This window comes from Pediculus humanus, genomic scaffold, assembly GCF_000006295.1.
Source record: "Pediculus humanus corporis 1103172107647 genomic scaffold, whole genome shotgun sequence".
NCBI lineage: Eukaryota > Metazoa > Arthropoda > Insecta > Psocodea > Pediculidae > Pediculus > Pediculus humanus.
In genome coordinates, this window is record NW_002987257.1 from 347,329 (window position 1) to 358,735 (window position 11,407).

General features: G+C 25.9%; 1 protein-coding gene across 1 annotated transcript; it reads left to right on the top strand.

Moving 5' to 3' along the window:
• Positions 1 to 7,103: 7,103 nt before the first annotated feature.
• Positions 7,104 to 7,993, top strand: Phum_PHUM273190 (netrin receptor unc5, putative; the record flags this gene model as incomplete). Its single annotated transcript, XM_002426709.1, has 4 exons — positions 7,104 to 7,138; positions 7,313 to 7,389; positions 7,475 to 7,753; positions 7,914 to 7,993. The coding sequence occupies 4 exons, from the start codon at positions 7,104 to 7,106 to the stop codon at positions 7,991 to 7,993; spliced, it is 471 nt and encodes a 156-aa protein (XP_002426754.1).
• Positions 7,994 to 11,407: the final 3,414 nt, after the last annotated feature.

Genomic DNA, 11,407 nt, shown 5'->3' on the forward strand with positions numbered 1-11,407 from the left:
AGACAGTGAAAGATAGAGAAGGAAAAAAAATGGCGTGTGAATTAAATACTTTTTAAAAAAAGTTTGAATGTTGTTAAATTATATTTTTTATGATTATTCAAAGGATGTTTAAAAGTTGGAAAAAAAAAATCACTCATTATTATTCCAAGTTCAAGAAAAAAATTTTTCTAGAACATTTTAAATTTAAATAAATGTTTTTTTTCTTCTTTTTCTTTTCTTTCTTTCTCTTTCTTTCATTTTAAATGACAGAAAAAAAAAATCAAATGATAAATTTATTCTTTTACTTTACTTATTTTCTTTTCTTTTTCTTTTTCGTCATCTTTTTTTTTGCGCTTCCATCGATGATGTTACCGGTAAAAATCATCCAATTTTTCCTTTAAAAAAAATTTTTCTTTTTTTCTTTTCTTTTCTTTTCGCCCCGTGTATTAATCTAATGACTTTTTGAATGCGAAAAAAAAAAGAAAATTTTTTTTTTCTTTCAAGTCATATCTTTTTCATTCCGAAATCATTTTTTCTCTTTTTTGCTTCTTTCAATTCAGCCATTAACAAAATACAAAAGACGTTTGACGTTTGATACAATCAAATTGCATTGAAAAATTTACCGGGGGTGGGGGGTGGGGAAAAAAGTTAAAATCGAATAAAAAATATAAAATAATTTTTCATCATTTTTTTTTTTTTGCTGACACAATTTTTCTTTCGTTTTTTTTTTTTTTTTTTTTTTTATAAATCTTTTTTACTTTTTCTTTTAAACAATTTTTCTTATTAGAAATAAACTCCCCCCCCCCAAATCCCCTTCAAAAAAAAGTAAAAACTCAAATAAAAGAAAAATATTTTTTAACTTTTAAATGATTGATGTAAATTTTGTGACGTCATTTAAACACTTAAATCGATTTATTTCACAGAGTAAATAAATAAATAAATTATATTATTTACGTTTTCGTGTCATTAGACAAAAAAATGAGGTAAACAAAAATGTAAATATAAATTTTAAAGTATTTAATAATAATATGAATATTATAAATTAAATGTGAGAAAAAAAAAAAATTTTTTTTTTTCCTTTCTTTTGGGGGAAAAAATGATTTTATTTATTAATTATTATCATTATTATTACTTATTATTATTATTAATTCGTAACTGATAACAACATGTGTGATAAATTCGACGATGGATGCATATTGTTTACATTTGATAAATTGACATGCGTTTGCCGCGTTGTTTTAAAACTTTTAGTCATTTTACTCGAAGTCATTTGCAATGTCCTACAAAAAATATCATCGTCCGATTTATTATTGCAAATGACTTTTTTCCTAACCATCGCAATTTGGATTTTATTCACATTCATAATTTTACTCTGAAACAACCTTAACCACGTGATGTCATGCAATCATTATTATCATCATCGAAAACACCGTGAAATTCGTTTCCCCCCCTCATTTACGGACTGATTTTCTTGCGGAAATGTTACAGGTAAACATTCCTTTTTATTTTGTATTTTTTTTTAAATGCGGAAACGAGAAAAAAAAAAATAATTACTATTAAAATTTTATATTGCATGTTTTAATAGAAAATAAAATAAACCGGAAATACATAAATTTTTTTTTTAAAAGAGATAATAATAATAAAAAGTGGGAGTTATGCCACAGTTAAAACCGTTTTTGTCCATATTATTATAACTTTTCGCTTCACGGTTTCACGATTTTTTTTTATTTTTGAGGTAAACCACACGTGATACTCAAATGATTTCTATTATGAATAAATTATTATTATTATTATTATTATTATTATTATTATTATTATTATCATAGATCGATAAATCAATATTTAAAAATCAAAAACTTTTAATTACTTTTGTAAATATTTAACTTTTTTTTAATATTTTTTTCCTTTCAGGTTCCTTTAACAAGATTTTACAAACAATTAAAATCCTTTTTCCTCACATTATTCAGTTATTATTATTAATATTAACCTATTAATCCTATTTATTTATTTATTTAAATTCGGACGAAACGTCATCAATTAAATAAAAATGAACATTGTGACAAAAAAAATTAATTTCCGTTAATAAATAGATAAGATTTAAACATTAAAAATTTTTCTTTTTTTTTATAGTAAATTTGAGAATTTGTGGTAAATCTCAGTTTGATTATTGTGTTGTTTGTTTGTTGTTGTTGTGGTCGATGGGAAATATTTCTAATGAAATTTAGTTAAATTTACGTATATTTTGTTGGTTGTTGTCAAAAATCTGTTATTAACTTTTCCCGGTATGTAATTTAAAAAAAAAATTAAAAAACGCAAAACAAAACAAATCGAAACGGAGGGAGGAGGGAGGGGAGGGGGAAAAGCGGAAATGAAAAATGATTTTTTTTTTTTAGGAATTCATTTACATTTCCGATTATTATTTAAATAAAAAATAAATAAATTTATTTAACTTTTGATAATGTGAATACAGTTCAAAATTTAAATGAATTTTTTTCCGATCTGTCATTTTTATCATACGTTTTTTTTTTTTTTTTAAAACGATTTGTTGCCTTTTTTTTTAAAAAAACGATTTGTTGCCTTTTTTTTAAAAAAACGATTTGTTGCCCTTTTTTTGTTTTTAAATTAAAAATAAAACTCACCTGTCGTAAATTTTTAATAATAAAAAAAATGTAGGATTTGTGTTACGTAAGGTTGTAAATTTTCACGTTGATACGAAAACGAAAAAAAATTATGATGATGATGATTATTATTATTATTATTATTATTATTATTATTATTATTATTATTATTATTATTATTATTATTATTATTATTATTATTATTATTATTATTATTTTTAAACTTTTGTGGGAGGATGATGAGAAAAAGTTAATCTACGGTTTAGAGGGCAAGACCTCACTCGTATGAGCGTTTAATTTGACCATTTCTCGTTTCAATTTTTTTTTTTTTTTAATTTTTTCTCCTCTCCCTCCTCCTCCTTCTCTCCTCCCTTCCATTCTCTTTACTCCTCCTTCATCCTCCCTCCCCCCGACCGGAAAAGTAAAAAACGTTCCAAATTAATTTTTTTTTTTTCATCCATTTTTTTCCCTTTTTTTTATTATGCATCGTCCAAGTTCGAATTTTAAGCTTCGAAAGTTCTTTTCATATCTTTTGTATACGAATATTAAAAAATTATTATTATTATTAAATTATTATTATTATTATTATTATTATTTTTATTATTTTTATTATCATTATTATTACTTTTTTTTTTTTAATAACAAGTTTAAAAAGAGAAATTTTTCACGGATGGACGAAAATTTTTTTTTTTTTTCTCGCTTTCCACATATATTCTTTCTTCCTTCTCTCCCATCCGTTCGGATTAAAATTATATATACGTTTTAATTAAAACGTTCGAATGAATGTGTAATAAAAGATTTCAAAATAATGATAATAATGATAATGATAATAATGATAATGATAATAATAATGATTCAATGACGAATTATTTTCTTTTTGGAAAAAAATAGTTTTTTTTTTTTGAAGTTTTTGGAGTTTTGACGTTTTTTAAAAATAAATTATTTCGGAATTAACGCGAAAAGATTAATATTATTATTATCATTATCATTATCATTATCATTATTATTATGTAAAGAAAGGCTTATTAGAATACAAGCATAATTTTTAAATGGAAAAGGTCGTCGTCATCGTCTTAGGTTCAGAAAGAGAAAAAAAAGTTTCTCCAAAATTATATTATGTAGTTTTAATGTCCTGTTTTTAATCGAAAAAGGACGGAAAAGGTTCATTTTCATGCATCCTTTTTTTTTCTTTTCATTCTTTCTTCTTTTCCTTCTTCCCCTTCTCCTCCCCGCCTTTTTACCCCTTTTTCTTCATCTTCTCTTCTCTTTGTTTTTATTTTATTTTACTTTTTTTTTTTTTTTTTTTTACTTTTCAATTCTTAAAATCCCTCCCGTTGAGTTCTTATTCTTTTATATGCAAACCTCAAAATTAAAATCGTAAATAATATTTTTGAAGAGTGAGAGAGAGAGAGAGAGGGAGAAGGGAAGAGATAGAAGGAGAGAGAGAGAAAGAGAAAGAGAAATAATGTTTTCCGGTGACATTAAATTCTAGGAAGAAATTATTACGGTTTTATTGCACCCGGAATGAAAAAAGATGAAAAATTCTCGTGTGTGGGTGTGCGTGTGCGTGTGTGATTTTTGCTACGAATAATAATAAAAAAAAACTTTTGCTCTAATCAATAAATGAAAATAATAATAATACTAATAAATGTCGTGCGAATTTTTTTTTTTTTTTTTTTTTAACGGTACGATACGCGGAAATATTCATTAATCCGTAACAAAAAAATTTTATGAATTTCATTTATTTTTATTTTTTTTATTTTTTATGAAAGAAAAAAGAGAGAGAGAGAGAGAGAAAAGACATTTAAAATTATTAATAAATTTATTATTATTATTATTATTATTATTATTATTATTATTTTTGTTGCTTTCTTTATTTTTTAAGGGAATTCAACGGAAGGTTTTTTTTTTGTTTTTTATTAATTTTAGTTAGAATTTAATAAAATATTTTATTCGTTACAATTTTAATAATGATAATGATAATAATAATTGCGACATTTTCCTTTTTAATAATAATAATAATAATCCATTGTTCCTCAGTAGGATTTTGAAAAGCAAAAAAAGTTTTATACCGTATATCGTCATGTGTATACATAAAAGAATTTTATGAAAACAAACGAAATTTAAAACTCTTAAATATCTTTTTAATAAAAAATTAATATGTTGTTATGAAAACGATTATCATTCGATGCGAAAATGTTGCGGCATTTAAAAAAAAAAAAAATCTTTACAAAATAAACAACAATTGGGAAAAAACTGCGCACGTGTGTTGCGATGTATGTTTGTTGTTGTCGTCGGTGAAAACAGTAGCGGAAAATATCTAATCAAAACTTTGTCGTCGTCGACGACCTGTCAGACAACAGGAGGGAAAAAGTAAAATCTGTCGTACAAGAAATGGGACGAACCGAATACGGTTTGTTTTCAATTTTGTTTAATTAATGACTCAGCTTATTGATAAGCACGCGCACACACGCACATACACATGCAGGAATGATAACCCTGATGTCCACTGTCACTCCGGCAACCCAGGTTTCCATTTACGTTTTTCCTTTTTTCCTTTTATCCTTTTTTTCTTTTTTAATTTTTTTTTTGTTTTCTTTCACTCCCACGTAAGACTTAAACTACAAAAAAATTTATTATTATTATTTTTTTCTACTTTTTAAACGATTTTTATTTTATTTCGAAAAGGAAAAAAAGGAAAAAAGGAAAAAAAACGCAATTAAGATTTAGTTTATTGTGGATAAAAAAAAAAAAGAAAAAAATTTTTTTTTCATTAAATTTATTAACTTTAATAAAAAAAAAAAAAAATTTTCTTTTCTCTTTCCATTTTATTTATTTTTATAGTAAAATACATAAACTATTATTTTGTTGCTACTATAAATAATTTTTTTTATTACTATTACTATTATTATTATTATTATTATTATTATTATTATTATAGGAAAAAAATAGTATTAAACGAACTATAAAAATAAAAAGGAAAAAAAAAACAGAAATTTTTTATTTTTTTTATTTTATTTTTTCGTTAACATGTTTACTCATTATTAAGTGCAAATATTGTTGATTTTACGATACTTTATTATTATTATTATTATTATAGAATTTGTGACGTTTTTTGTTGCTATTATTAAAACTATTCAATTGATTCGAACTACTAAATTCATTCAATTCATTTGACTTTTATTATTTCTCATAAAAATTTATCGTTTTACGTATTTTTAAACTTTTAATCTTTTTTTTTCCTTTTTTTCGGATTTTTTGTTTTTGAAAAAAAAATGTTTTTCCTTTTTTTTATTTATTTCAAGTTGTAAACTTGAAAAAAAAAGTCGCGTTATTAAATTTTTACTGTTGGTACCAATAAAAAAAAGAAGAAAATATATTTTTTTTTTAAATTTTATTCCTAAACGTTTCCACACACATATCCCGATTTAAAAAGTTAAAATAAAATGCGTTTGATGTATTTAAATTCAAAGAAAAAAAAGGAAAAATTTCTTTTATTCAATGATGGTTGCAGTGAGTCGGAATGGCGAATAGAGAGAGGGACGTAAAGAAGAATACTATGAAACTCTGATGCCAAACGCAGAGAGAGTGAGAGAGAGAGAATCTTTGATTTATATCGGTTAGCTTATCCTCGCAGCATTGGTATATCATCCCTTTTTTTTTTTTTTGTTTATCATACATACAGTATTTTGAAAAAAAAATATATATATATTTATACTTTTCAATCGTTAAACTCATCCTTTAAAGGCTCCCAGCTTTCTATTTTTTCTGCTGCTGCTGCCGCTACCGCCTTTTTCTCCCAACGTAATGAGATCATAATTCAGCCCTCCTACTGGCAAGAATCAACCGGGAAACTTTTAACGGCTTTTTATAACTTTTTTTTTTCCATCCCGTTCAATACATTTTTCTCTTTGTGTTTCCAATCAATTATTATACTTGTAAAATGATGAATGTTTGCGAAATGATTTTAAAAACAAGAAAAAAATGAATGATTGACGGTTAAAATTGGCACGAGGCGGTGACGGTGGCGGTTGTGGCGGCCATCATTTATTCGTGCAAATCTTTTTGAATGTAATTTTCAATTACAGGTTGTGTAAAATTGAATTTTTCAGGCTTCCGATCCCTCGAGGTTATCGATTGTGAGATTGGTTAAAGCCAATTTTTTTTTTTTTTTTATTGTTGGTATTTTTATCAATTTACCCAACACACATACCTACCAGTTTTTTTTTGTTTTGTTTGTTTCTTTGTTGTTGTTGTTTTTTTTGTTATTTAAACATTTGCTATCATTGTCTCCGGTTAAATATTGACCAGTCAACAATATTTTAATACAATAAAAAACAAGTGTCAACTTCTTCTTGTTTGGTCTCAAAAGACTAACAAACCCCGTCGTCGTCATCAATTTTTTTTTTTTTTTCCAAGTCTGCATTTGAAAAAGGACTTTATAATGATAAATGACTTTCGTTGTAAAATATTATTATTATTCTCATCATTAACCGATACTTATAAATGCAACCCCCTCAAAAAAATGCATTCATAATTAGGTTTTTATAATAATAGTTTACGAGAATGATTATTAACCTCACGGGGAGTTGAACGTTTGCTAAAACCGCAGGATAAAAACCTCAAATTAATGTTTTCGTTGTAAGGGTGAATTCTATATAATAATAATGATGATGATTTCAATCGTTTATCGATACTAATTTATCAATTTCGAGATGGAAGATACGTCATTCTCAGTATACTTGCTCACGATACTTAGAGTCGTCGTCGTATGAATGGAGGGGGGAAGGGGGTGTGTGTGTGTGTGTGTATAAAACATAAACAGCTGCATTCAACGTATATAAAAAATTCTATAATTTTATTTTTTTTTGTTTTAGATTTGAAAAAAAATTTCGAACAGTCACCGTATTCGGTCAACGTCGAAATGGAACATCAGACTCAACTTCGGTGTATACCACCACAGGGTATACCACCGCCAAAAGTTTACTGGTTAAAAAACGGTGCAGTTTTAGAACCGGATTCAAACATAATAATAAGCAGCGAAGGACATTTGATATTTAGCGAAGCTAGATTTCAAGATACCGCCAATTATACTTGCGTGGCAGAAAATTTAGCCAATAAAAGATTCAGCGATAGCGCATTGCTTAAAGTTATCGGTAAGTTTTTTTTTTTTGTTTTTTTCCACCCTTCCCTCTTACCCCCAAATTATTTTACTTTTGCATACATACATTAAATAATGACGTCACTTTTAATTCGACCAAAAAACCCAATTCAAATTTTAAAACAAAAATTATAATTTTTATTTATTTAAATAAGGTCGTGAATGTTTACTAAAAAAAAAAAAATTTGCAATTTCATTTAAAAAACAAAAGCACGTGCCAAAGAAAAATATTTGAAATTATTATTATTATTATTATTTATTCTTTCATTTTGCCCATTCACCTTTTATTTTTTTATTTTTATTTTTCCGGATGTGCGTATTTTCGGTTCAAAACAAAATATTTTGACATTTTTATTACGAATGTAACCATTTTTTTTTCCTCGTTCTTCCTTTCTTTTTTTTTTTTGCTGCAACGTCACGATTCTCTTTCGGTTTGTTGCTTTTGCGCGAAAGAATTACAACTTCCTTTATTTTTAAACCGGAACTTTGGCGTTTTTTTTGTTGTTATTTTATGTATATACACATCGTGCCAAAAATTATTTGACAAGTGGAAAAAAAAAAAAATTTGTTTGAATATCCGGAATTACTTTATCAAGGTAGAAAGAAAATTTCCACCCCTCCCTTCCTCCTCCCTCTCATCCCTCCCCGCTTTATAATTGTTTAATGGATTTATCATCATACCGCGTTTTGTCGATACGGGACAAAAGTTTTTTCAGGTCAGTCATTTTTTTTATATCGTAAGGTTAATATATAAAATAATCGGATTCTGTCGTGCTCCAACGGATTATATTTAACATCACGAAGTTTAATTTTTTTTGTTTGTTGTTTGCACTTGTCACATTTAAGAGAGAGAAAAAATAATGTTAAATAATTTTAAACAATGAATTAAATAAAAAAAACCTTTTTTTTGTTATGAATTAATGAATATAATAATATCAATGACGTTGACTTGTTTTACGCCCATAGAAATTTTTTTTTTTTGTTGGTGGTTAGGTGAATTAATTACATAAATAATAGAATAACTATTGTCAAAGGAGAGGAGAGAGAAACTATTAACGCGTAGATTTCAACCAAAAAGGATATACGGTTCATTTAATCAATAAGAATTTAATTCCGTTCCACGCAAAGGATTTCCTTTTTTTTTTTAAAAAAAAACTTAACGGCAGCTTTTATTATTATTATTATTATTATTATTATTATTTTCGTGGGGAGAACATAAAAAATTAAAAAAAAAGGGTTTCGAGTTAAAAAATAAATAAAAATTAAAAAAAATTCTAAAAGAAAAAAATAAATTCATAAAAAAGGCGTGGAAACAAAAGGAGAGAGAAAGTGAGAGAGAAGGGGAGAAAGAGTGGGAGAGAAAAGGAGAGAGAGAGAAAAATTTTTTTCATTAGATAAATACTAAATTGTTGAAGAAAATATTTTTAAGGGTGTGTGTGTGACGTTCTTCTTGTGTGTTGGTGGCTTTTTTCTCTCTTTCTGTCTCTCTCCTTCTTTTAAACGGTTCATTTGTTTTAAATATTTTTTTTTTGGGGGGAGGGGAGGAGGTTGAATTTTAAAAAAATTAATATAAATGAAAGAATACAAAATAAAATCGTTAGATATTAATAATTTTATTTAAATAATTTCGTGACGTAATGATTTGCTTTAGTTTTAAAAAAAAGAAAAGCTCTCTCTCTCTTTTTTTAAAATTAATTTTTTGTTTTTAACCTTTTATCGAACCTTTTATATAAAAAAAAATTTATCATAAAAAGGATTAGATTATTATCAAGTCAAGGGTTTGTTTGTTTGTTTGTTGGTTGTTTTTTTATTTATTTGCTTATTAATAATTTTCTTTTTTTCTGTCTTTTCCATTTTTCAATTAATTTTATTTATTAGTGTAATTAATGATTTTTTTTTTTTGGCATCGTCGCTTTTTATTTTCTTTATTTTTTATTTTTTTTATTTTTTACGAAAGGAGACGAAATGAAATAAAAAATGAGCATTCTCCCCCACCCCCTCCCCTTCCCCCTCTTTCTCTATCTTTCTCTTTCTGTTTTTAAAAACGAAGAGAAAAAAAAATTATTAATGACGACGGACCTGTTAAATTTTGTTTCCTCATAATTGCTCATGCATGATGAATTGTTGTTAAAATTTGAAAGTATAAAATTTTTTTAAAAAATTTTATCGTCTGCTATTTATTATTATTATCATAATCATAATCATCATCGTAATCGTTATTTTTATGAGCGGGTATTTAGTACGGTTGATTGTTCGTATTAAAAATATTTCGATACGACCGATACAAATTAAATATTATAATAAAAACCGCGGGTTATATTTGATATTATCGATGGGAAAAAATAATAATAATAATAATAATAACTTTCTTCATCTTTTTATATTCGAGTCGAGTCAATTATTATTATTATTATTTTTTAAAAAAGGAATTCGATCAAAGGAATTCGAAAATAATTTCTTTTTTTTTCCGAACGGGTTGTCGATGTAAATAATTAATTTGATAAGACAATGAAAGAAGTAAAAAAATTCCAGATTTTCTAAAATTAATTATTAAAGATACGCACGAACGCACGCACGTGCACGCGCACACACACCCGCACAAACATGTATTTAAAAAAAAGAAAGTCTCGGAAGTGCATTAACCGTTAAAAAAAAAAAAAATTGAAGCAGATGTAAAGGATGTAATTTTTAACACCTGCTCGATCGATGGTATAATAATTTTTTTTTTTTTTTTAACACTTTTCATTCACGAAAGTAAAAAAAAAACTTTGTCGTGATAATTTTAAATATTAAAATGTGATAAGGAAAAACTTTTTTTTTTGTTAACAGAGTTTTCCGGTGTGTATAAACGAAATTTTCTCACATAGAAAAAAAGGAGAGAAAGAAAGAAATAATAATGATATTTTATTTAATAAATTTTTAAACGTATCGATTTCCGGTTTTTTATTTATCCATTTTTTTTTTTTTAAATTGAAAATTTCTTTTTTATTTTAAAACAAAAAAGAATTAGGGAGGGAAAAGGGGGGAAGGGAGAGGAGAAAAAGCGGAGATTTTATTTAAAAATATAAAAATTTTTGTCAGACGGCATTAAATGGTAAAAAAAAAAAAATTTTCCTCAAACCTTTTTTCATAAACAATTTTAATAAAGTTGTTGAATATTTATGAGGGAGTCGTTGTGTGTAGGTTTTTATGTGAAACCCTCCAAGTCCTTTCTTTGCCTCACTAAATCAAACATATATCACGTCGGTGGAGGAATATTCTGGAAATAATACGAATATCGTTATGGGTGGACCGTTTCCTAAACGTAAAACAATCAGATTTTAACGTTAAAGTTACAAAAGTGAGGGGGAGATAGAGAGAGAGAAAGAGTGACACCCTCATTTCTCACTCTTTCTAAATTCTATTAAATTCCTTTTTTTCCTTTTTTCTTTTTGTCAAGTGGAAATTCAATTTCTAAAGCTCGAATGATAAGTTTTTTACTTTTTTTTATTTTGACGCAAAAGATAAGAGGAGGAAAACTCGGGGCATTCTAAAATAAATTTTTTAATATTTTAATACCGCAAAAAAAAGGTCAACCCGAAAAAAAATACCTTTTATCATCATCATTATCGTTTCCATTACACATATACGTATTTTAAAAAAAAACAGG